At 38.2% G+C, this 27,949-nt stretch overlaps 2 protein-coding genes across 4 annotated transcripts in view; one reads left to right on the top strand and one right to left on the bottom strand.

The window, feature by feature from the left end:
• Positions 1–1,279: 1,279 nt before the first annotated feature.
• LOC134861375 (galanin receptor type 1-like) lies at positions 1,280–14,032 on the bottom strand. Its single transcript, XM_063878553.1, has 3 exons — positions 13,089–14,032; positions 12,938–13,003; positions 1,280–4,985 (listed from the first exon to the last, which is right to left on the bottom strand). The coding sequence occupies exons 1-3, from the start codon at positions 13,749–13,751 to the stop codon at positions 4,665–4,667; spliced, it is 1,050 nt and encodes a 349-aa protein (XP_063734623.1). The 5' UTR covers positions 13,752–14,032; the 3' UTR covers positions 1,280–4,664.
• Positions 14,033–23,912: 9,880 nt separating this feature from the next.
• The window catches only part of mbpb (myelin basic protein b), a 59,750-nt gene continuing 55,713 nt past the window's right edge, over positions 23,913–27,949 (top strand). For all 3 annotated transcript variants that reach the window (XR_010165421.1, XR_010165420.1, XR_010165419.1), the window contains exon 1: positions 23,913–24,158. The gene's annotated coding sequence lies outside the window, so the exon portion shown is untranslated. The remainder of the gene's footprint in view (positions 24,159–27,949) is intronic.

Raw genomic sequence — 27,949 nt, 5'->3', positions numbered from 1 at the left:
TCACCATCAAGACATACAGCAGTCCTCATTCATGCTGCTAGAATGAACCCTAGGAAAGATTACTTTTTCTCTGCCTTATACTACTAAAAAGATGGACTGACTTAAAACACTTACTGATCATGGTGCTCATACGTTGTAAAAATGTTCAAAAAAATATAGGAAATTCCCAAACTCCTCACATGGTTGGCAGTTCAACATATCACGTCTAGGTGACAAAGATTTCAACAACTTCCTCTCCAGAGAGTCAACATCCAGAAATATCTCCATCAGTATTTTGGAAAACAGCTGAAGCAGCTCTTAAGGGACATATCAAATTCAACATAGGAACACAGAAGATCATGGAAAAACAACAAGAACTGGAATGTAGACTGAAACATCTACGCTCCAAACATATCCAAAACCACATGAGCAAACCCAAATTGAAGACAGGAAATAAAAACACAGCTTGAAAATATTATGTCAACAGACCCAGAACAAGATATAGAACTCTTTTGAAGATGAAATGGCTAAAATATGGTAGGGGTTTGGAGAGACAAAGATTAAACTTGTATAAAGCAAGCATGTGTGTCCCTTCCCATGTTCATGAGGGTATTAAGAACTTTAAAAATCCCTATAACGTTTATTTAGAACGGATACAAAAATGTACCAATAATTTGTAATTTTTGCAAGAATGGTCAATCAAAAACATTTATTGGAATGACATTTTTCAATCGATTGACACCCGTTATAAACAAGCATCCCATGTTTAAGGTACACACAAATATATAATAACCATATCCTTTGTTTTGTCGTCCCTTGTGTTTTTGTATTTCAGGAGGGGATGTGCACACTACTGTGTTCAGTTCCAAATTCATCAGCTGCATCTAATATGCTTTGGTTCATATTCTTTGCCATGTAAAAATAACTTATCTAATCTATATCATCAATTCTTTGATGATTTAATGGAAAAAGACCCCTTGTTTCTATAGATATTTAAAGTACAAGGCACCATGGGACACAATGTTTCCTCAGGCCTCTTAGAGATCATTCGGGTTGAGTTGATGCCAGGAAATATACTTCACAAAACCAAAAACTCAGAGGGGAACCCAACTGGTGGGAACCTACCCTGCTATCTTCTTTCTTTTTTCAAATCCCATTGTGAGAGTGAAGGAGGTTTGATGTGTCAGTGAGGCTGAAGAAAAAGCTGTTTTTTGCGAGAAAATAGAGGAATTAAGAAAAAAAGGCATATAGTGTCATAGAAATAACATGTTTTATTTAAAGAAAATGCAAGACAGGTTAATATAATCCTTTAATATCAGTAGCACTGCATAAAGACACAATCAATTGCCTTGATATATTTCAAAATACCAGCCAGAGCCTTCAAAGTTTTTAACATGTTGCATTTTCAAGCACAGAAAGATTAAACATATTGTTTCTATTCAGGTAAAGTTTGCTTTAGACAACACACTGAATTTATACAGGAAACAAGGTTGAAAGACACACCAGGACCACCTCAGTAAAACACATAAAGCACTGAAAGCTGTACAAATATTGAACACATTTTCGATGAATAAATAAAAACTTGAAAAGATGTAAGTTGTTCAAGCTTAATGGAATGTCCTTACTCAAGGGCATGCTCAATGTGTGTTGTTTTCACATAGTTGCACCTGAAAAGTTCAAATGAACACTTAAGAATAAAGGGCAGTGTAGAATTATTTGTTTGTTATGAGATACTTAACAGTAAAATGTACTTTATTTTTCATTTTTACATTTGAATATACTCTATTTCTTTTCTGTTTCACTAGGCTTTTTATTTGGGTGTAAATGCAATTCCAAAAGTTAAAATGTGTACATATATATATTAGGATTATAAAACCAATGATACCATAACTCGTTTTATTTTAGTTTTGTATTTTTCACTTTTCTTGCCTTTTAAAACAACAAACATAACAAAGGGGTTATCCATTACTACTTTAAAAGGAACCATAGAAAATGTTCCTTTTTTTGTTGCCTTTTTTCCCCTGTCATATAAAAGGGTTAAATGTAATAGTGTCATTTATTTCTTAGTCCTTCTTAATGAAGTACAACAAGGTATTTTTTATTCACTTAGCACTTGTCCTCATCCCCAATACAGTACGTACATATTATACTGATACCTCCTATGTTTAATAAATTACAGTAATCTGTGAGATGTAATTCAACCTGTTCTGCTAACAAAACCTATTTTGTTCATGTGCTTTTTATGTAGGTATATTTCAGAACACAACACTTAATTTGTGTTTGATGTCTCATATCCAGAAATATCACTGATTTCCATAACCATGTGTCCACCATTATCTCATAAACAGTTAGCCATGTCCCTTGCATCATCTGGAGTACATATCAATGCATTTAAAAAAAAAAAAGGTCCTCAGTCCTGTGCAGCCATGGATCCCATCCCAGATATATAGTCAGTGCTACAATGAGCAGAGTCAGCAACTGAAGCTCCTCTTCTTTCTGGGAATTCCACCTCTGAGATCCTCCGGTGAATGAGTCATTAGTACATTCATTAGTTCCACCTTTCTAAATCAAGTCGGTGTTAATCATTCAGCAGCAATTAGTAAAGCATGAATTATGGATGTGACACATTCCTTCCACAACTTCCAAAATATGTAAAGACCTCTCATAGTTTTAATGATGTTGTGATACTGAGGTAAAGCTGCTAAGTGGAGGCTTGCCACATCACATACTCAAAGCAAACATCAGAAATTTATTTCCGCAAGATCTCTTTTTTTATGGTCGGAAAACTGGCTACCAGAAAGGGTGCAAAACACGCATAAAGCCTTATATGCCCAACATTCCATCTCACACAGCACAACACAATCTGAAAACTGTTAACATACCATAGTGACACTTTTACAGGCATATGTGAAAATCAGCTTCAGTGGTTCATAATATTTACAACAATGTAAAATACAGGCTTTAATGCAAAGGCAATGGTATGGTGTTTTTTCTCCGTATCTGCAGTTGCAACCTTTTTGAGCAATGTTGGGCAATTTAAAAAAATAAAATGATCCATTAGTCTATACATTACTGTCATTTCCATCATACTTTTTGACAAAACCAAAACTCAACACATACACATAGCATTTTCTGTAAAAAGCAAGTGGTTGTTGTTTGATAAAGGGCCAACATACTGTTTGGAGATGTTCAATAAGGCATTTATCTGTTGTACATTGGTTAGATGGCCATGGTGAGTTGTTTAGTTCCAATGTGCACAAAGCTATTTGATAAAAACGCACGTCATTCACATTTGAGAATGGAATAGAAAATTGAATACTTATTGATAAGTAAGCTAAAGACCCTAACCCTTCTCTTGCCAGCCAGTCGTGTTACAGGTCTGCAGCACATTGAAATGTCATCCTACTACAAACATGCTGCCAAATCAAGGAGAGCTAGGCAGTTAGACATGGGCTGTGTCTGAGTTTGTATACTTCCCTTAATACACTCCATTCCGTACACTGTAAACACTAATGCGGTGCATAATTGTCCAGTCGTTCCTAAATGGCTTAAATGGCTGCTTTGCCCTCACCAGAAGCGGCCATTGTCCCTGTGAGCTCGCTAGCTAGGTATCAGGTTATTGTTCACGGTACCAAACTATTACAGACTGTACTAACTCTATGAAACGAGCAAAAGCTTCTTTTTGACACGAGTAAAGTGATACATTACTTTAAAATAAAACACATGTTGGCCCATTACTTTTATTTATATAGTGCTGTTTGTTACTGGAGCAACCTCAATCGTGGCTGGTCTGGTAGCTTCTGTTACAAAGCCAAGATAGAAATGTTCAGCATTCTACACTCACCTTTTGAACATAATGAGTGCACAGTCTGATACTCATAGTAAACTGCATTTAGCCATACTATGCATTGGGACACACCTATGCACTCAAAACGGCAATTGTAAGAACAAAAGTATGCAATTTCAGACACAGCAATGGTATCTTGGGCAGCTATGTTTTTAAGTCTTAATTAATCCAGAGTTAAAGGAAATTCTGAGTCCATAGTAGTCTTTTATAAGAGTCAACCAACTAAACAGCTTTATCCAAGGGATGAATTTATCTGAGGATTAGTAAGTGTATTTCATTCATTTCAAATTGTAATCTCAAACCTCAAATATGTCAACACAATTCTGTAAAAGCATACTGAGTAATGCCCAAAGCACTGTTCTACACACAGAAAACACAGCTTTACTTCAGCAGATGATGATGCCGTGTCTCTACACAATGCCATAATGATCTTGAAAGAATTCTTCCAATTTACAAGTCTGAAAGTAAAACAACCTCATAGGTATTGTATTATGACCTTTGTCAATTCTGTCTCCAATCAAAGTCAGTTTTATTAAGAGAGAGGGTTACTTCGTGAGTTTGAGACTCCACAGTTAATTATGAAAGAGAGACAGAGACACTGATTAAAGACACAGTAATCATGCCCTGCAGCTACAGTGGCTTTATCTCCTCTGGTCCAATAATGAACAGCGCTGATGTGGAACAGAATAGCTGCAGCAATATCCAAGCAACCATACTTACCTAGATCAAAAAAATCCACACACCAATTAATGTCCTATGGCTCTTTCATTATGACTTTACATTGAGTTTCAGTGGGATGGTAAGTATTCAATTTGAGCCACCATCTGCACCTCCTATGTCAGACGTTGGTGCAGTTAGTCGAGGGTGGAGTGTCTGCTTTGCTGCGTATCTCTTTGATGTCGTTGAGTGGGGAGTCACTGGTGCCGATCTGGCATTTGAACACCTGCTTGTAAGCCTTCCTGAAGTTCTCTGACAGGAAGGCGTAGATGACCGGGTTTACCGATGAGTTGCTGTATGCCAGGCAGTGGGCGGCCACACGAAACACGAAGGAAGCCTGGTTCAGCGGGAAGTTTCCGAACTCCACCCACAGGTGGACAATGTGATGAGGTAACCAAGAGATGCAGAACACCACCACCACCACCAGGACCGTCTGAGCAGTCTGTGAGACACAAATTGGGCATACAGAGAAAGGTTTAGTCAGTTCCCTCAGGTGAGAACATTAGTCCCTTAATGTCTCAGGTTTCAGTAAAATCAAAATGACTTCTTGTATGTATGTTTCTCAATCTGAGTTAGCTTATTACCTTTTTATGTTGGTGGTCTATGGAATGCCCTTGCTGTGACGTAGCAGCAGCTATTTTGAGATATTCACATGAAAGTGGCATTTGTTGTAACTTGGTAGTACATTCTCCAAACTTTTCCAAATGACTTATGCTTGATAAGAGACCTAGTTTGAGTACATTACAGATTTCATTTCAGACAGTTTGGTGAATGTTGGTCCGATATTGTCTCTCCTTTTTAACTCTATTTACCAACTTCTCGAAAACATATCTTGCTTTTTAGAAACTAAATTAACCCAGAGGTTCACTAGCTAGAAACAAACTGGTAATAATGAGGCCAAATGAATAAAACTTTGAGCAGAAATATACAAAAATGCACCATTTTGTTCGTTCATTCATCAATTCTCTATGGGATTTGTTTCTAGCAGCAGCTCCTCTCACATGGCACTTTGTTCCAATCTTCATCATGGAGGACACTGTGTGTTTCAGGACATGGATCTTTCAGGTGCTTTAGAAACCACTGAGTTTGTAGTTTCTGGCCGTACAAAACATGTTACAGTAGACCGATGAGAAAGTTATCCATGCCTTTTTTAACACAACTTGCTTGTATACTTACAAAGGTTTGTAATCATTTATAATAAGGCATAGTTTGGATGATACACAGTTTGGATAACAAATTCTCAAAGCTAAAGACCCCACGATTATAAAAAGAAGAAACTGCCTAATCTTCTTCAAATAGACCAGGGTTTTTCATCACATTTTACCACAGGGGTGTGCACTGTACTGGGTTGTTAATGTGACAGTTATTGCAAAGCAATTTAAGGACATTTCTAGGATGTATGTTATGACTTCAGGCAAGACTATCAGTAGAGCCAAAGGTAACAGCTGAGAAGTGTCAGACAGCAAAAAATAATTACATGCTGTCTTATCTGCTGTGCCCCTCCAATGCATTTGAAGGTAGCGAGTGGATTTATGGCAGGATTAATTCATAGCATCTCAGAAAAAATGTTATATATATACGTATATATATATATACTGAAATGCCTTGAATCAATTAGAAATGCTGATTCATCTCTCTGTCGATGTGTCTAAGGAAAGTTAGAACTGAAAAACAAAACATACCAAAACATGTACATTGAGCTAGTAAGCAGATTCTTTGATGACTATTGAAATGTATTGTTTCCAAAAGTCCAATGCATTTCCCCCTTCAGGAGCAAAGGAAAAACTGTTCTTTCACACAGTTTGACAATGTGTCATTAAAGTAGTGGAGCAGCTTATTTCCCTTGGGTGTTTTGATGGAGACCAACACAGAGCTCAAATGAGAATCGATATTCATCTGCAATTCACTATGGCGATAGATACAAGACTCAAAATGATTGTTAAGGTTGCTCTGGATCTGTAAACATTGTCAATATAAAAGAAAATGTTTCAATGTTGTGTTTAAAGCTTGTTGTGCAAAGTTGCCAAAAATAACATTGAAATCCAAAATTAAACTGGTTTATTTATTAGACACACTCAATGTTGTCTTGGATTACAGTGTTAAAGTAATGGGGGAAAACTTAAAAATATAAAAGGAAATTAACATTTAATAAATCTAATATTTACTGTAAAACTTGTATTTTATCTAAGATCAATTTCACAAGTTTACCAGAAAGAAAATTGGAAAGCTAGTGTTGTTGTTTTTGTCAAGGAACCACATCTCTTCACCTTGAAAGGTTGCATCAATATGTTGTTTCAATTTAGGGATATCCAATTTATTTTTATAGCACCTAAACTCTTCAATCTACAATTGCGCTAATACACCATTGTGAAAGATGGATTCAAACAATCAACAAAATCATTGTAGCAGAACAAACACAGACATACACACACACACATGACAGAAATACTCCCCAAAGCCAACATAATGCAGAGTCGATCTGTTTTATGCTAAACATTATTCATCATATCAGAAATAAATGTGATTGGAGTGGATCATACACACAAACGCATACAAATAGACATATGAACCAAACAGAGGTTCCCATAGAGCAGAATGTTCATAATTGCTTTGCTTGGATAGCCTCCATAACATATTCATATCTTCACCTCAACCCCCAGAGATCCATTAGTAAGGATAATATAAACGGCAGCATCACCACAGGAAGACACAACTGTCACACTGTGAACACTGGTTCTATCCTGTTTTGCCTACAGCTGCTCCCTGAAAAGCATCCAACTATTGATTTAAAATGTGTCTATGTATTTTTTACATTCATATTTTAGATTTGCAATGATCAATCTTCTTGTGTCGGTAATGAAAGCCAAAGCAAGATATCAGGACACAAGACGGACAGCAGAAGCACATACTGACACATTTAAAGGAAAGGCGCCTTTTGTTCCGTATGTGCCATTATAAATGGTTTTGACTCCAGGATGAAAGGGGAAGAAATCCTTAGCTGTAACAAGTAGCCAATTTTTCTAAAGGTTGGTTTGTATAGACAGCATTTTCAATAGACAGAATGCATTGTAGGCATAAGACTGATTTGATTTGGAGGTTCAGCTGCAGACCTCATATATGGGACACAAGGCTGAAAGTCAATATAGAAGTAATATTGTTTGATATAAAAAGCCTGTGAGACCCACTGAGAAAATATAACTAATCAAATGTGTTTGTCCCTAGGGTGTCATTTCATGAGATTGTTTGTGTCTGAATATTTGAGCAGGTGCATGTGCGTGCATGGTCTTAGAGATTGCATATTTGCACTTGTTTAGCACAAAATGGAATAGTGAGTTAAAACGAATAAATAGTAACACACTTATTGACGTCATCAGAAAGATTTATATTTTGATTCCAGATATAACAATCCTTTTAACATGGGCTTTATACTACTAGCTTCTCCAACAGGCTAACACCACCTGCCCTTTAAATAGTATCAGCCAGGATGTACTTATTGTGTTATTTAGCTGAATCACTTTTATAGCTTACATACTACAAAGCTATATTCAGCTAGTTTGTACAACATTATCTTCAAGATACTTGATATCTTATGTGGAGTTTACTCTAAGAATGATTTCAAATTTGGTTTTAAAAAGTTATTAGAGGATAAGAAAGACTGCTAACTCCAGTTAGCACTTCACGTGTGGACTCTTTTTATTGGCCTTTGGGTTCCATGTCTTGAGATCGACCCTAATAAGGATTGCGTTTTTCAGTATTTAAAGCACTATTAGAGACATAAACACCTAAATGTTCCTTTGATTATTCCTCTAAAAACCAATTAAATCCACTTAAATGTGACTCAGTGATGTCAACTTTGTCATAGCAACATTCAGTTCAGGACAGTAATGAACATCTCCATCACATGTGAGAGGTTGGGTAGGTAGCTGTGCCTGTTTCACTTTACAGATGCTGTTAAAACTATTTCAACACAACTTAGCCACATATTCAAATTCCTTATTATACATAACCATCTGTGTGTGCTCAGTCTGGATGCCCGACTGACTCATATCACTAAGAAAAAAAATCCTTAACCTACATTGCTAATTATTGCATTTTAACCCCTGAGAAGTCATGAAAAGCATTATTGTTTGCCAAGTCAAATAAATGGTGGTATTCATTCCCAAGACCATAAAACCATGAGACATAAATCAATATTAAGATTTTCTTTATCTGAACACGACATAAAAACGGGGGAGGAAAGAGATTTATTAAAAGCGGATTTGTCACATTTATGCTCACAGGACTTGTTGGAAAGATTATGGATGATTTACTGTTGGGCTGATGTTGTGTTTTGAGATTTGGCTTTTGTGAGTTTCTGCATGACTTTAAGAGGCTGTCTGATACCTACTGGGGGTGATAAGAAGTTTGTCGGAACAGCAGTGGGAATAACCTTGCTCTTCACAGCTGTCACTGATGTTACATTCACAGGCCTGGTGCTGCAGAAACCCAAGTGAACCGCACAGTATTGATTAAACACTTATTTGAACAAATTCTCCCCATTTTTCTCCAAGGGCACTCTGTAACCCGCTGCAATCTCTTGAATTGTCTCACTTTATGCTTTGTAAGAAGCCCCAATGCCTGTGTGACATATTAGCTAAAGCTTTACGACAGCACATGAAATGCACATTGACCCCAGTAAACATGACTCCAACCTTTGAGACACTATAGTTAAGGCTTCAGTAAATAGTTTGACAAATTGGAGGAAATTCATTTTTTGCCAAGAGACAGAGATGAAAGTTTGATTTCACTCTCATACCTCTACGATAAATATGAAGCTACAAGCACATACAAGTTAACATAGCTTAGCATAAATACTGGAGTCAGGGGTAAACGGCAAGTTTTTCTCTGTCCAAATGTTGAAAAAGGTAAGTTACCTGCTAGCTACCCCATAAAACAAACCCTCTTTTATCATCTGTTTGATGAAAAAAAATGGGATCCATATGTATGAAATAAATGTAGAGCTGTATATATGAAGACTTGAAACTAGTGATTGAGACCATGAACACATTAGGAAAATGGTAACAGCGGTAAAACAAAAGTGAGAATTAGGATCATTTTCTCATAGACTTCTTTAGAATTGGACCTCTTTTTCAAACCAGCCTAGTCCCCCCCTGTTGACTATTAGTAAGAACTCAGGCTTGAGGAATTTCACATTGGCTTTCCTTTTAAGACCCGGAGGCTATGTTTACTTTTTTTCAAAGAGTCAATGGTTACGTCCAGCAATGGCTAGTTGTCTGAAAGCATCTTAGGCTAACTAATTAACATGTTGTGTCAAGGCTGCCCGATATGACCAGAATGTGAAGACTTTGTTTATTATCAAGATAACAATATTTATTGGACTAATTGAACATTGAACTAAACCAAAGGGGCAAAGATAAAATGTGTAAATTGAGTCCAGTTTACTTTTTAAACTATTACAAATAATTTGAGCGCAATGGGTTTTTGGCAAAGGTTGTGGTTTCTTGTGTCAGGTATACAAAAAAAACAGTATATGGATAAACGTATTAGTTCCCTCTCAGTTGAAGTGTAGCAGTGAATCCTGGGGTCTTATTATTATCTTTAGAATACCAGGTAACCGGCCAAGTCAATACTCCCGGTCAAGAAATACCCTTACATAACGGACTGTCAAAGAACAAAATACGTGTTGGTTTTACAATAAATGTTTTAGATTATTATCCATCAATTATCTGTTCCCACTTATCATTTACAGGGTTGCCACTCACACACACACACGCACGCACGCACGCACGCACGCACGCACACACACACACACACACACACACACACACACACACACACACACACACACACACACACACACACACACACACACACACACACACACACACACACACACACACACACATACACACCAATGTCAGTAAGCCACCATGGAAAGCACTGGCTTGACATCTGGAGCAACTGAGGCTATGTGTCTTGTTCAAGGACACTTCACAATGTGAACATGGTAATTAAGGAGCAACCTGCTGAGCCACAGCTGACCCATGTTGCTACCTTTGGACAGAGCCAGGCTAGCAGTTGTTCAGTTTTTAATGCTAAGCTAAGCTAACCTAATACTGGCTGTAGCTTCATCTTTACAGTACACAGTTGAGAGTGTATTGCTCTCCAAGTCTAACAATGGGTGAAAAAGCTTACTTCAGAAATTGTTACACTACTTATTTAAATATAAGCTTTACTCAATGAAGGATGGATTTTTAGGACTGCTTGACATTGGTGACAGCTGCTAGAACACACTGTAGGTTCTTTGACAGTCATTGATATAGCTACTGCCGTGTTACAATGGAAGTAATTAAAAACAGTTTTGAGGAATATCTTTTTAAGTGCAGTTTATGTGTAATCATTTCAAAGCTCTCTAATTGGTTATAAATGTACATCTTTCCTGTATGTTATTCCATCCTTTTGTAACCATGTCTTTCAGTAACTCTATACAGTGGTTGATTGTTTTATCTAGCACATGTATCATTTATTGTCCACTATTTATACAAGTGACATACTGCACAGTGCTTGGCTGCACATTAGTCTTCTCTCCATTCCAACATACTCCTTGAAACACACTGTATGAAACGGAAACACTGCCAAGAAAACAGATTTTGGCAATGGCTCCATGCTTGTATATTAATAGAAAAGTCAGCGTCCAATATCAAATGAATCCCTGAAGTTGTTGATACCTCACTCAGATTTAATATGTGTGTGCAAACACTCCGTTGTTGTGACATGAGAGTTTAACAGTAGCCTTCCTACCAGGGTAAATTATGTTACGGCCCCGGCTTTAATGCACTGTTAGTCACAAAGCTGTCAGAGTAACATTCCCTGTGTGTATTCTGGACCAGCACTCTGCACAGTGGGCACAGTAAATCATCAGGATATGTGAACATTTCTGTTTTAAGAATAGTGCAACAAGACATGCATGTAGAGAGGTGCACATTAAAGCATCAATTCCTCACATCCTGGTGTCGTTGCATAATGCCGTTACCAGAGCGTTTTTATGCTGAAATGTACCCGATTATTGGGACAATGAAGACACCGACAGACAGACAGACAATCACGCAGGCGACAGCAGATAACTAGCTCTCAGGGAAGCAAAATTAATAAGCCATAATTAAGGCTGGATGGGGGTTTGATTGCACATCGCCCTTTCGGCCACTTTGCTCGAGTGTGCCATTACCAGTTAGCATTAGAGCATTAATATTCATCTCAATCTTTTCGGCCCTAAGGAACAGCAGAGACCAGGGAAATTGTTTTCTACGATGGCATTTGATGTGAGGGTCCTTGAAGTTGTTCTTTATATCTTTCTAAAGACACAGAACAGTGACCCCAGCTTTCAGTGGAACCAATTGTCGAGAGAAGAAAAAGTTTCCTGCTTTTGCATGAAATGCACAGATACAGAAAGACTGAAGGCATTTCAGTAATGTTACAATTTGGTTGATTCATCTCTTAAAAAGGACATTTTGTAAAGGGTGACATAGTTTATCCTTCGTAATAATCATCATTGGCAAAACGGCGACAGGGGGTAGTTGGAAAACAGACATTTTTGTTGTTCTTTGAAGGTCACAGAAACAAAAATGGAACATCAGAAATGTTTATTTTCCTGCAATGACCTATGTTAAAGCGGGAATCATGAAAGCCATTATTTTTCATGATGAGGGTTACATTTCAGTTTCATAGCAGTGTAAGTGAAAAGTGGGTCCGTGGACTGAACATATAAACAACTTGAAATGTGTTACTTCTAGGTATTAGCCATTTGAATCTGCTACATTTTGATGTAAAATTGTAAGTCTGAAATGAGTGCTATAAGCTATAATTCCAACACTAAGTTGGATAAATTGTGAGTAGGGGTTGAACTGTTAGTGTTTAAATTGGCTGTGGTAATTTATTGCTTGAAATGTTTGGTTTAAGAAATGGGCATTTTTTTGTTTTGTTATCACATCTTCTGGTTTTTACCTCAAGTAAATATATAAATTCTTCCTATTGGTTGCTCTTTATTTAAACATTGTGCCAACCAACCTCAAATTATGTTGGCTGGTAAATATTTATCCAAGCACATTGATGTACTTATAGCTGAGTTTTTAACCTTTTATTTGCTACTGGAGACTTGTATGTGAACATATCACACCATGAGGTTTTATTGGCCATCCATATATGATATTTTTCTCAAACTATGAACTTCATAGTTTATTGAACTCACGCAGGTAATGCAACACTCAGTAAGTCAACATCCCATATGTGTATCTGTTATCCAGTGTTTATACTTGTTGGTTTGTGATTACAATCAGAAACATATGGCTGTATTTAATGACACCCCTGACCCTTTAAAAACAACATGTTGATACATACCTTTTTCTTTGAAGCCTCTGACTTTTTTGACATATTTCTCAGTTTTTTGTGCAAGTGATTCAAAACCTGCAAGCAAGAAAATATAGGTAAACTGTATGTCTTTAAAATACTGTCCATACTTAAATGACGCGTTTGGAAAGCTTATCCTTACCTTTGCATAACAGAAGGAAATCAGCAGCAGAGGCAATACATAGCCAAAAATAAACGTGCACACCACATAAACTTTCTTCTGGGTTGGATTTGGCCACCCTTCCCAGCAGTAGGTTTGATTATCCCCCATGCGGAATATGTTCTGGTAGTACATGACGGGCGCAGCCATGACCAGGGAGAGTATCCAAATCACAACCACCCCGATCAGCGCGTGCCTCGCCACCCGGATAGAGGAGGACTTCCTTGAGTGCACGATGGCAATGTATCGGTCCACGGACATGGCAGACAGGGTGAAGATGCTCACCAGCATGGACACGGTGAAAATGTAGTGGCTGAATTTGCAAATGAATGCACCCAGGACCCAGGACTGCATCATGTAGACGACGGACTGGAAAGGGATGCAGAACAGCAGGTAGGACAGGTCTGCGATGCTCAGGTTAAGGATAAAGATGTTGGTGGTGCTCCGTGGCTTCCCCGGTTTGCTCCGGGCCAGCACGGTGATCACCATGGAGTTGCCCAGCACACCGAGCATAAAGATGAGTCCAAACACCAGCAGCGTTATGAAATTATCCGCGCCAATCCCGAAAAGTTTTTCCTCTTCTTCCTCCGCTATGCTGCGGTTCCACTGCTCCTCCAAGAACCAAACAGACTCCGAGTCGTTCATGATGTTATCTTTCTCCTTTTACATGAACTTGAAAACGATCCCAATGAGGTCTGTGCATAGGTTTAAGGAGCAAAGGTGTGTGGTCCGGTGCGCCTCCATGCGCACTCTTCAACACACTTGGCTTTCTTGCACCTTTCTCAATATTTTCCTATATCCCTTGCTGTTTTGTTACACTTCACTTTAGTAAAATATCTAAACAACAGTATGTTCTACTCTGTAAAGCATGCTGCGCGTCTTGGAGTCTCTTCTGGTGCGCACCTGATGCGTCTGCGCACCGTCCGCGCTGATCGGCTCTGTAGCCTTGCCTCTTTGCGTGTGGACTTTTCCCTCTCACATTATAGCGAGGGGCTGGGCTGAGGCTTTCACGTCAGCACCCAGCACACCACCCTCCCAAGAAATAGGGAAAATTCATCAAAAGGGTACGTCTTGTTTCTGTTCATGTAGCCTACAGTTTGGATTCTTGTGCAACTGTGATTGGCAAAAGTGTGCACCAACAACAATCTGGTTTGGCTGTCTTGCTATGGTTGCTTTAAATGAGTGTCTTCCCTATTTAGTCCCAAAGCAGATGTAAGTTTTCCAAAAACAAACAATACCGTATACATGGAAAAGTATATAAAGACTTGTGTTGTGTGTGTAGTTGTGAAATAAGTGTTCATACACCAGTGTAGAAATAGTCCTTAATTCTATATATTGTATTTCTCGAGTAAAAGTACACAGGTATTAACATCCAAATGTACTTAAAGTGACCCCTATTGTGTTTTTTCCCTTTCCTGTAGTGTGTTATATAGGTTTGTATGCATGTAAATGGTCTTCAAAGGCTAAAATAACAAAGTTCCCTCCAGAGGCAGTTTCTCTCGCCCTCTGCCTGAAACGCCTCCGTTGGTCTCACTTTGTAACAAGTGTGCTTTTATTGGCTAGTGCTCCAACACACTGTACGTGATAGGCTGAGGTTACCTGTGACCAGTTAATCAGAGCAGACTGAGCTCCCGTTTCAGACATAGACAGTTCATTTTTATATTATTTTGTACAGATGAATAGCTTAACCTATAGTGATTTATTTATTGTTATATAATAATGATAATAATAACAACCAGTAAGTATTTTATGCTTTCAAATAGATTTAGTGGAGTAAAAAGCACAACCATTGCCTGTTGTATGTTCTGTATAAAGTAGCATACTCAAGTTCAGTACAAGTCCAACAAAATGGTACTTAAGTAAATGTACTTAGTTACTTTCCAACACTGCAAGGTGTAGTAGCAGTGGCATAACGCAAAGAATACGTTTTAATCTCCTGCAACCTTTAACATTTGTATACGGTGCTGGAGTCTGCTTTGTTTCTAGAGATAAAGCCATGAGAGTTGTGTGCACTCTCATGCTCACATTTTGAATGTGCTCTCATTAAAAACAAATACAAATTGATTTAAATACTCTGAACTAGCACTGAATGATATTTAATTTGATTTAACTTTGGCTCCATCTTTCTTGGGGCTCATTGCTGTGTTGTTTGATTGCCAAGTCATGATTAACAGTAAACCAGGATGTTTCGATTCTGCAATTGGCAATGACAAAGGTGTGGGACTCTTGGAATAAGTGGTGGATCAGTTGTGAACACAATAACAACATATTCTCACTGTTTGAGTTGCTAGAGTGGTCAGTTTTTTAATCTAGCAGTCATGGAGTAATAAGATCATTCATTTGGAGTTGTGTTTGTGACATCATTGTGAATATAAATCCAGTATTCACACTCTTTTAGCTCCGTCTTTGGTCTCCATCAACAGATTTCTGGGTCTTAACCTGCTTTAGGTGCTGCTGTGTTTTGTTTTTTTTGGTGTTGGTTCAGTGGTTATCACTGCTTTTTCTACTATAAACCTCCTAGTTTTTTTTTTTTCCCCCAACCAATCTTGAAATGGTAAACAAAGCCCTCCCTGTGTGCTAGACAGGATTTTTCCCAGGAGGTAAAAACAGTACTAAGAGAGGGTTAACAACAGCAAATCCAATAGCTTTAAAAGAAAATGTACACAGGTGTGTTGTATTAATCAATAACATAAACAAAAACAAAATACATTCAAAGTTCACATCTAGGTGTTTCTTTTTTTTACATTGTCATTTTGCATGTTCTCCAAAGGTAAGCAATAGGCCATGTCTCATTTGCATATTTGAACATACTATTTCAGAAATAATTGTGGTTATTAACGGAGGATCCCTGTTCAATTTAAGTGCCTTGCAAAATATATTAAATTAGCTTTTATCCTCGTTATTCTTTCCATATTCGACTCTGATATGTCAAATATATGCCAAGCTTTATCCAATGTTCATAGAATAATTTGAGGAATGTAATGTGTGCAAATTAGCAAATAATTGAAGATTATTCTGACATTTAAAAGTATTTCCTTAGCTAACCAAATAGTACAGTTTCTATGTCATAATGTATTAGTTGAATTAGTCACTGTATTTACCTAGTAACACCCCTTATTGGCTTACATCAAGCTTTACAGCAAGCTGCTATAACATCTTTGGATATGAACACTCTTCATTTTTCAATTTATTGTCCACCCTCATCTCTCATTGCACAGGCATATTTTTTTTTTCTCGCAGCAGAAAGAAGCACTGGGGTCATTTCCTTGTGGACAGTGATTTCTTCCATGTCAGAAAGCATGGTCCTTTTCGCTGTCCATTGTTTGGCTTCCTACTCCTCCACTGACATCTTTTGTATTGGGTTGTGTCCCATTAGATGCTAGCTGTGTTAGAAGAGAAGAGTGGAGGCAGCGATGGCAACTAAGCTGAAAGGTGTAGGTGAGGACTGTCCAGTAGAGAATAATACAGTGGTTCAGACTGCCTGTGCTCTCCTTACAGCACAAAGAAACAGTATACTGACAGAGGGAAAGGCAGAGTGAAGTAAACACACATCACAACATCCATCCATCCATTTGGACATGATTAGATTGAATGTAGTCTTGAAATGGTCGATTTAATTGTTATTCGAAAGGTCAGACGCACAACAACAACAACAACACCAATACAAAACAAAATGTATAAAAGATTATTCTACAATAATAAGATCATGTTGTATATACTATTGACTTTTTGAACAACTCCACTTGTACTGTACTAGAGGAAAAAGCCATAACAATCTTTACTTGTTGAGATACCCAAACGTGGGGTGGTGCAAATCAAAACCATAAATAGTTTATTTGTTAGTTTATCCATTAGTTATTTGCCTATTTTTTTCCTGATGGATGGTTGTAAAAAACATTTTACTTCAAAATGGAATTGTGAAAAAAGTGTCTGCTTTATTACATGTTCGTCCTTAATGTATGAGACTGTTAATCATTTTATAAAGAAGGTTGACATTTTGGGAAGATTAGTCTCCTCACTTTAATAATGACATTGACTAAATATGAATACCTTTTGGATTTTTAATAGTGATGGACTTGTCGTTACTACAGTTTTTGCAGTCATGGAGGTGTGCATGTTTTCATATTAGTACTTTAAACCTCTCACATTGTTTCAGTTCATAAAAGTTACATTTTTGGTTACCTGAAAATGTGTTGTTCATTGTACCTAGCTCTTCCCTTTCGTCTCAGTTATGGCTCCAAAAAAACAAAACAAATGGCACTTTATTATGGTCCACAAAACTGTCATAATCATAATCTGTAGTGACATCATCAGGGTTATATCTCAGACTTATGAAAGCTCAAGAAGACTCTATACAACTGGTTCCACAGGCTGAGCAGGACTCCTTCTGGGCCCCTTTTGAAATGGTATTGTATCTTAAATATAACAATGTCATCGCATTAACTGTAACACTCACCGGCAGCCTTTTACAATAGCCTGTTGTTTTCTCTTTTTACATTTTTACTGATAGTTTATGTAGATCTTCCACTAGATGGGGCTAATTTATATTAAGGACATTCATTTAGGAACTAAAATGCAGCTGTGATGGGAGTCTGTTGTTAACCAAATGTGCATTTTCGAGTGTCCTGGCCCAGCTGAACGACTGTCTCTGGCACTAATTCCCTCTTTGTAGCTTTCGTGGGTCATCAGTGGAAATAATGAGAACAGGCCAATTTGATTTAGCAAAGTCAAGCAGCTCTGTGTTTCCAAACAACAATTGCACATCAACTTTAATATTTGAGGATGCGTAATCACATTGGGAAAATGCCCGTACAAGGTCATGCTGTAAATGTAGGTATTTATACCACAGAGCAGAAGTTTCTATGGATTTCTTCCAGCATGATAAGCTATTCTCTGAATAATATGCTGTCTTTGTTTTGTGAGTATCTCTGAACAGAATCGGACTTGCTTTATTACACATTCTCTGTCACAAGGATAAAGCAGGTCAGTTTAAGTGTTAGTCTACTGCTTCGTCAGATGAAGTCAAAAATAAAAGGCTGTTTAATAATGTCTTCTTATTACTTCCATGTGTCATCATTATCAGAGTAAACAGAGATAGAGGAAATTCAGAGGATCTTAATGTTCTGTTTTGTAGAGCTAATTTGTTTTATTCTGGGGTGAAATGTGTAGCCATTCTCAGCATCAGCACGACAAATCCATTGTGTCCTGAACCTACCTTCCATCTATCAACCTTCCCAGTCAAATCCAGTGTGAGATGAGAGTCTTTGTGTGAATGATTTGTACTTATTGCTCTGCCTACACAGTTGTGGCTTCACTCCGTGTTTGCGATGTTATCTCTGCTTTTTCCCCCTTCTACACGATTAAACCCTGAGAGGTGAAACCAGGCGATGTTTAATATCCACCAGGTTCCTTGGAGGTCATTAGCTAAATGTGCAGAGATAAGGTGCAACTGCTCCAACAACATCCCAAAGTACATTTGTGTCAGTATAACCCTGAACATTGAGAATACATTTTTAAACTGAGAAACAATTTAACTTAAAGTAAAATAACTTGTATTTCTGCATGTTCACTTCTCAATTACTTTTCAAATTTGACACTTTTACCTGTCCCTTCTTCACATTTGGCCACTGTCACCACTGCTCGTAGGTTTACTCTCTCTTTTGTACAGAAAAATAGAGCAATTTCTCAGTTATACATTGTTTCATAACCTAGTTTTGCATTTGTATACACTTTAACACACAAACTTATTTGAGGAATGGGTTGTTTAAAGGAAGGCCAACAAGTCAACATATCCTAAAAGCAGTACTAGCAGAATTCATTATGGAACTACTATTGTAGATTAGAAAGGCTAAAAAGATAATGGACCGTGGTCGACTCATCTGACACCTTATCAAAAATCTGTTTTAAAATGATCATCATCATAAACATCTATTCAACTTTATGGTACATGCATTTGGGTAGATAGATAATACATACATAATAACATAAGCAGAATGTCTAACGTCATGCCAATAACTAATAGACCTTATGCTAAGCTTATTAGCTTAATGTGATCATATATTTCTTCTTTCTCATCTCACCAAGAATTAGAATTTAGAATAAAACTAACTGTGAAAGACTTGTTTTTCCTTGTACAAATAATATAAAGGCCAAAACAAAGTGTATAAATGATCAACATTTCATTTGATTTAGTCTTACAGGAGGCATTTCTTTCTAATGGCAATTCCACTGGTTGCAAAATGAAGTCCGGTTGTATAAATGTCTATGAGAAAAAGCCCTACTTCTCACTTGATTTGTTACCCCAGTAAACAATTTCAAAATGAGGTTACAATGCTTTTGCTGGTTGATGAAGTTCATTTTGTTAGTTATGATCCTATTTAGAGTAAAATAAATGATAAAGCATCAAATGCTTTCAGGCATGGCTACCTTAAGATCAATACAACCCTGAACAAGAGTCATGGCTGAACAACTTTGTCAGACAAGTTGGGCTCAGTATCAACACCTCCAAAACACAAGTGATGTGTGTCAATTCCATCCCCACAGCATCCATTCTTTTAATGAGAAACCACTTGAGTTTGTGGAAGATTTCACCTATCTGGGCAGTCTTATCAGTAAGGACAACGGGGCATCAAAAGACATCAAAGCAAGGCTGGGAAAGGCTCAGGGTGCCTTCTCCCAACTCCGTTCCATCTGGAGATAAAAACAATACAGCCTTAAAACGAAGATGCTCCTATACAACAGCAATGTAAAGTCTGTTCTGCTGTACGGTTCTGAGAGCTGGCGAGTTGTCCAAACAGACATAAGGAGAATGGAAGTGTTCCATAATGGATGCCTCCGACGACTATGCCAGATCTTTTGGCCTAATAAGATCTCCAATAATGAACTGTACAAAAAAACAAGAAGCAGGAGCATCACCAAGGAGATAACGCACAGACGCCTGAGATGGCTGGGACATGTGTTGACGATGGAGCAGGACCACATTACAAAAGTGGCGTTAAGATGGACACCACCAGGTAAAAGAAAACCTGGGAGGCCCAAAACCACCTGGCGCAGAACTGTGACACAAGAGCTGGAACATGGGGAGAGGCCCAACATGCTGCCAGGGGCCGAATGCAATGGAGAGAGCTCATTGAAGCCTTATGTCCCATAGGGGACGAAGAGGAGTAAATAAGTAAGTAAGTACGTTGAGATCAACTGGTTCATACTGCAGAGTTGTCCGGTTTAGGTGTGGTATTTGTCCTTTTATTCGTGTTTTATGTTCATGCAAATGTAATTGTTATATTTATTTTGAATAAAAAACAGTGTCATTCAGTGTTGTACTCTGCTACACCATCTTGTTGTTCCAAAAAACAAAGATGGCGAAGGCCAAAGAACAGGTTTCATAGACCTCAACAAACCAATGGGTGTCACATCCACCTTTAGTACTAGTTCAAAATCAAGAGTACAATGTGTTCATTACAAAATCAGGCCCTTGTGTATTTCAGAGCAATTTCATATCATTACCTCTATTTGTTAGTGTCATAAATCGAAACAGACTATTCAGTAATTGTTAAGCAACACTGAGGTATCAATGGAGGTGATGTTCACAAAGTTAATTAAAACAGTTTATGCTATTTCCTCTTAATGAAGATTGCATTTAGCTTTTCTAATTTAGATGCTTATTATGTACACATTGTCAATGGAGAGTTGATTATTATTATATACCATACTGTAGGTAGTTATTGCCCAATACAGTTAATACAGAAGAGCTTTTTACAATGAAGATAAACTTCAACCAGTGAGGCCATTACACCCTGACATCTATAGGCCCATTGTTGGTTCTGTTTATATATTTAAAAAAAACAGCAAAAAATGAGATTGTACACTGTAGACATATAGCTGAACAATCTTCTAACTGCTCCAAAATAACCTTTTAGTTGAGGACGTGAGGAACTCCATACTGCTGCTGAATGCATGAGGACTTTCAATCAAGCTAATTACATTCAGAAACAATACGGTCGAGAGCAAGACACCTGGATATATTTCTAGCATGTAATCAAGCAAAACATCCAGTCATACATGAAAACATGAAATCAGTGGGATGCGTCTGTTGCAGGCCCGCTAAATCACCATCTGTCCTCATCTGCCATGAACACCATGTGATTAATGGGGGATTTTAAAACAATAACTGATGGTTTCTAGTTTTGAGTTAAGGAAATACAAGCATGCACATTTTGCTAAGCAATACCCAATTGCATCCTTCAACACAGAAACAGTACATAGACGACAAGCAACCCCCCACCCCCTTCCCCTGAATTACTGTGATGGATAATCCATCCTGTTTTAGACCCATTACCTCAACTGGGGCCTGGCCATTTCCATGACAACTAGTTACTGTATCTCTGTCGAAACTCAGTCCAGCCTCAAAGCTAATGGGTTAATATTATATCACTGGCAACGTTGAGTCATTTGTTCCTTCCTCTTCGCTTATCTCCCTTGATTCTTTAACCCGTCAACACCCCCCCAATGCTACCCCTCGCTCCCCGGGGCCAAACTCCCACAAAACCTGCCCTCTTCAGTTACAAACGCCATCAGGAGCACTGAGTCAGGACGGATTGGACCCATTGCTCATGGATTATTATCATATGCCATTTGAATTTGCTATAGACAAATGCTATCACTCAATAAAAATACTTTTTGAACAACTATAACCAATTACTAATGTGCACACTCTTGGGCTTTTAGGCACATTTCCGAGTCCACTTAAATGAGGATGATTGGGCAAAGAATTGGACAATAGATCTGCACAGTGTATTAAAAGTTCCCTGCTATTTGAACTGTGCAATGTTTCAATCTTACAGAGCTCTGGTGGTCAGATGTCAGGCATTGTCATATTGAAAGATTTTAATACAGTGTGCAAATACTTTGTCCAATTTTTTGCCAGTGTTTGATTTTTGATTCCGCATTTTCTTTGGATTGTACATGTTGAAGGATTTAAGATGGTACATCAAGAAACAAGTGAAATACGTGCTAAACATCAGCATATTTGCATTGTAACAAAGAGCCCGTTAGCATGCTGATGTTAGCATTTAGCTAAAAGCAGTGCCTACAGACAAACAGAATCACATGGTTGCAAACTCTTGATCAGGGTTGTATTGATTCCTATCTGACTAATTGGAAATGGTACATTGGATATTGTTTTTATGAACAATAACGTCTCAAATTTGGAAGAGCAAAACTAATTTTCTTTCGACAATAAGTACAATTAAAATACAATAAAATATAGATCAAAATGGAGTTTGAACTTTGATATCTGCTCAGAGTTAGACTTTGAAAGTAATTGTAGTTTTTGAATTCTTGCTTTGGTGCTCTGAGAAGATAAAAGTCAGTATTTTCGGTGCCTTCAAGTGGTAAAGGTAAAAACTAAGGATTATTTGATCAGTAAACAGCACCAGAAATGTCCATGTTAAACAGACACTTTTATGGTTACAAAATTGTTTATGTCAATATTGCTTGGGAACGTTATTCTCAAGGACAACAAAGAAAAGAACAAGAAGCAAATCAATACAAGGCCCATGGGATAGTTATAAGTGTACACAACATTAAAGTACCTCTTGTTTTAAATTGCATTCCTACTAAGAGTACTTTGGTGCAATGTTTGCTGACATTATCAGTAAAGAACATATATTGATTGCATTCCACTCAAATTAAAAAATAAAGTCTTGCCTCAAGGGGTATTACAGGGGCCCCTGCTGCCTTGGTACCTGGGTATGTGTCTTGTTGGCACGTTCAGTAGATTTTCCATAAATGCATAAACACAGGCATTGTATTCATTTTTAAATAATTCATTCAGTAACTATTTTTATCTTGCTATGAAGTTTAAACTGTGCTTCGTGTTCTTAAGATATAGTTTCCTATTGAAAGTATTTTAACAAAGAAAGGCAATATTCTAATTCTTCCAAGACTCTGATTGGGATCAGGAGACAATATTAAATAATTGGGAAACTCCTCCTTTTCATAAGCTCTGTTACTATAACGCAATCAATATTACTAATCACCTCTCACTGCCTTGGCACCTGGGCATGTGATTAACAATGATTGCATCATATTTTAAAATATAAATTGTAAGTAGGCCTACCCAACTATAATCGGACATAGAGCAGGTCAAGCAAGATTCAATTGTAGCCTAGCCTTCTCCATAATGTGTACATATCCAATAAGGGAGGAGCAGTAAATTTGCAAAAAAAGCAAATCCAATGAAAATTGTGTTTAAGGTATCAGGCTCTTCTTCAACAATGCTCAATAGGCTATTATGTAAAAAGAAAATCAAACAAGAATCTACAACATAAATAGGTGCAAGTTAATATAAAGGGATACATAACATAAACAAATATACATTTTTGGTACACAGCTTGTATAAAAGCCACAATTTAACTTTCAAAAAGGAGTGTAGAAAGGGGACCTTTGAACTGTTTGATGCATTTGAATCTATTCCTATAGTGGAAGTTGTGAAAGCGTGTTATAGTATTATATCCATGTCTTGGATGAAAAATGACTGCAGCGATTGCCACAACTCTTTCTCAACAACGGTGCCCTTCAGCAATGCACTGCCCACAGTGAACATGGAGAAACATGAAGACGTCTTAGCTCACTGTCTCTGCTATCCTGCAGCTGTTTGAGTCACGTTCTGTATTTCAAAATCACGTCTCTGTTCTGCACGTTAATTGAACGCTCCCTACCATGAAGCACGAGCTACTAATCATACACAGACGTGCACCAACGTGCTTTTTAGCCCGACATTTCTTGGCGGACTCAAGCTGCATACCGCCCCACCCCTTACAAACAACATCATCCCCACTGTACCTAAATCAGGAAGCACCACCGAGACACGTTTTTTTTCGTTTTTGTGTTACGGAGACACTTTGGTGAACAAGACAACGGCGAACCATAAAGGGTGAAAAGGCGTTGTTGTTGATGCTGTTGACGACCACCGTCGAAAGAAGACTGACAGTTGGTTACATCCAGTACAAGGCTCAGCTGTGGATGCATTTGACACAGACTAACCGGAGAAGGGTATGTGCACTGTAACATTAACCCAAAAGCAAATAAATGCAAGGCTAGAAAGCCAGTGTAAAGACAGTTTCACACATGTGGTGGATAAATTACTATTGCATTGTTTATGTTTTTCTGCCGCAGGATACGCGGTGTAACGAAAGTAAACATGTTATCCACGTCGACTTGTTTACAACCGCCCGTTTGGAAACCCGCAGGGAAAATATGCACGGCATGTACTTTTGTTATGCCCGTCCAAGTCTACCTAAACTCGGTGTGACTGTTTGTATTTTTTTTTAATGAAGCATCAGTGCCTCCAGACAGTGTCACTGCTTTGTCATGTGCTTTTGACACTGTCGCCCCCAACCACGATTACAACCACCACCCTCCTTGATGCTTTCTCTCTCGTTGAAACCGATCATAACATGCAACGCAATTTAATGAGTATTTGTTAGTGGAAACTTAATACGCCATGTTAAAAATGTCTTGAGGCTTCATGACATAATTTAGAGTGTTTTCTTCAATTCGGCATATATACTTAAGGCCAAACTCGACTTTAACCCAATAAAATAGATTTTTTTGTTAATTGTCCCGCACTGTTTTCCACCGGAAAACCCGGGTTGTTTCGTAGCATTGTAGCGTCGGTGCAAGAGTGAAACCCTTTGTTTAGTATAAACTGGATTAAATTCGGGTGTAGTATATATCCCGGATTGACCACACGATCAAGATAATTCCTGCTAAGTGTTTTTTATATTTAATGACTCATGGAAAATATTCACCAAACCGTTTCTCCTTTCAATTCTACTATTGCTTGATGGACTTTTGCGCGTTTACTTGTATACGATTACCTGACAGTAGGCCTACAGTAATTGCAGTATCATAAGGCAATATATTAGAGACCATGGTTTTCAGAATATTGTATGTTTTAGAAATACTAGTCTGCCAGCCTTTAGGAGCTGAAAAAATACACTGAAAAGCCTTGAGGACACTAAGTATTTCATCACTCTGCATCCTAAGCAGGGACTGGTAATCAGGAAGCTCCACTTGTTACTCAACTTTACATCAACACATTAAAGGCCTTAATAGAAACCCTTCAGGCTCTGTTGGTAGTATAGAAGAGAACTGACCTCTGCACTGAGTAATTCCAGGATATAACCGCAGCATAGGAACCAATATGACAAGATGCACATAGTAGTTAGTATTACGTTTCATGAAAAAAAACAAAAAAAAACAGAGTGAGTCTTAGCGTTTATATGCTTATTTACTGTCGCTGTTATGTGCACGGTCTATAAATAAATAACTTGCACACATGCATGGCTGCTTATGTCTTAACTGCACTGATTTATTGAAGCACGCAGCATTGGATGTCCTCTAGCCAGGGAACACTCAACAAAGGTAACCTCTGGCTCCATTTGATAAAACACTACAACACTTGTTTGCCTGGCAAAACACTACTAATACTACCTTTTTCCTCCACCTTGAGTTGAGAAAAACACAACACAAAGTAGGTTGTGTTTGTTGAAACACTGAGTGAGATATCTAATTTTCAATATATCAGGTGCACCATGTTGCGTGAAAATTCACACGGTAACACATGGCAGACAACATGATTGAATTTATTTCTTTTAACGCATATCTTTTGTTACATTGATAGACATCTGTTTGGGTTGATGTTGTGGCATGTCAAGGATTACTAACAATACAGAAAAAAGCTTTTTTGGTTTCTACGTAGCGGTTTGCCAGTAGTTGTACCCGTCACATAGTTTGAGGAGAAGCCTCTGCTTGCCTTGACTACCTGAGCTGGGAATGCCGCAGGAATGCATTCCTTTAAATTTTCATTGGATTTGCCTTGGCTCAGCTCAAGAGAGAAAATACAAAGAGGCATGCTCAGCCGTCACGTGTGTCACACTGCATTCCTTTGTCTTCGTGTACTTGACAAGCTTATACCAGCCGACTTTTAAGATACAGTTCTCCCTAAAAATGTACAATACATATTTGCTATTTATCAAGCTGAATTGTTTCGGTGTAAGTTGCATAGAGTGCAGACCTACAGCCCACAAACCCAAGGAAAGTTGCACATACTCATGGACAAGAGGCTCATCATTACTTGTTAGTGTGTGTAGTTCAGTGTGCTTCCTTTATGAAATTGCCCACAACAAGGTCTGTTGACTATCTTGAGTAACTAGGTCTGAAAAAATTCATTGCTTTTGAGTTTTTCAAATGTCTGTTGGCATTTCTGAGCACTGCAAGACAAGTGCAATCTCGTTTTATTATATAAGAGGAGGCAGACATCTCCATCTCTCTGCAACTCACAGCAAAACATGAAGATTTAGTGTAGTTTGGCAGTGAAACAGCAAGGTGTTTTGATTAAAGTCCTAACTGAGTCTATACAAAGTAAGGTTTTCCATCCTGCAAGAAATGTGCGTGCGACTGCAAGCTATATCTGTGTTTTGCAGGTGATACACTGAGGTTAGTCAACTTCTGTGTTCACTCACTTCCTCCCTTATCACACTTCCCCTCCTGTCTGCGCCTGTTCTTGGCAGACAGGTTGAGTCACATGCGTTACCTTCTTCATTATCAACAGCCCTTCTACAGCAACGCAATAGTTTTAGAATTGTCAGAGTTCTCCAAGGCGTGGTGCTGCCAGTCAACCCCGGGTGCTACATCGTCATCCGTGGTGTCATTCCCTGCCTGCGGTGTGTTCTCACAGGGATCACAGCAGATGGTGGAGCTGAATATTTCACGTCGGGATCTAAGAGGAGAGGTTGTAGCTTGGATTATTGGATAGGAAACCCCAGGTGGCTGTGAGTTGTGTCATCTCGATTGAGGAATATTGAACTTAAGCCTCGGTCCCGGGGCTATATCACTAGAACGCCCCAGGGATTGACAAGAGGTGCCCATGCATAACAAAGCAAAACAAAATTAACCAAACAAACATCTATACACAGCATTGGACCCCTGGGAGTATTGCTTTTCTGCTAATATTCTTTCAGAGCCATATGTGCTTGTTCAAGGGAGAAGTCCCACAGCGGTCCTCAGAAATGTAAAGAAGTTGTGAAGAATAACAGCTGAATATATGTCTGTACACTACCCCCTCCTCCTCCTCGTCCTCCTGCAAAACAACATGTGATTGTGTGTGCAACAATGACATGGGAAGCGCAACTAACTCATATTATGAGAGAGGAAGCTGCAGTGAGATAGCGGCAGCCCTGGTTGTTCAGACGGGCAGCTGGAGCCAACAGGCAAACAGACCTTCACGACTGAATGGTCACTGAGCTGACAAAACTCTGACTTCTCTTCAAGCCTGGTCCAAAATATAACTTTCCTCACATATTGTAAATGCATGACTTGATCCGTCAGTGATTAGCCAAACATTACTGACATGACTCAAGTGAAAAAGTCCTTTTGAACTATAAGATCCTGCAGATAGTTGAGTACCACAGCTTTGTTTTTTTCTCTTTCCTGTGTGGTTGTTTTGTCACACTCCTGCCAGCGGTTGGTACAAACAACCCCTTTTTAAGAAAAATGTCACCAGCCATTAGCTAAGTCCCTCTTTTTTAAGTTACAGGACAGACAAAGGCTTTTCATTTCCAGGCATAATAATGACAACAGTCTCAGATTAGATGCACTAGCTAGCCTATTAAGTTACCATTGGTTTAACAATTATGTCTTGACAAGGGACTCTAATAAACATTTGACAGCTGCAGGAATTATACTTTGCTAGAAGATTGATGGTAAAGCTGTGTGTTCCCGGTAATTGACCAATTACATTTAAGCAGGCTTTTATTGCATGCAGATAATCAGTCCATGTT

The sequence above is a fragment of the Eleginops maclovinus genome, chromosome 3, assembly GCF_036324505.1.
Source record: "Eleginops maclovinus isolate JMC-PN-2008 ecotype Puerto Natales chromosome 3, JC_Emac_rtc_rv5, whole genome shotgun sequence".
NCBI classification, from domain to species: Eukaryota; Metazoa; Chordata; class Actinopteri; order Perciformes; family Eleginopidae; genus Eleginops; species Eleginops maclovinus.
The sequence above is the reverse complement of the archived record's forward strand: the minus strand, read 5'-3'. Positions and strand labels throughout refer to the sequence as shown.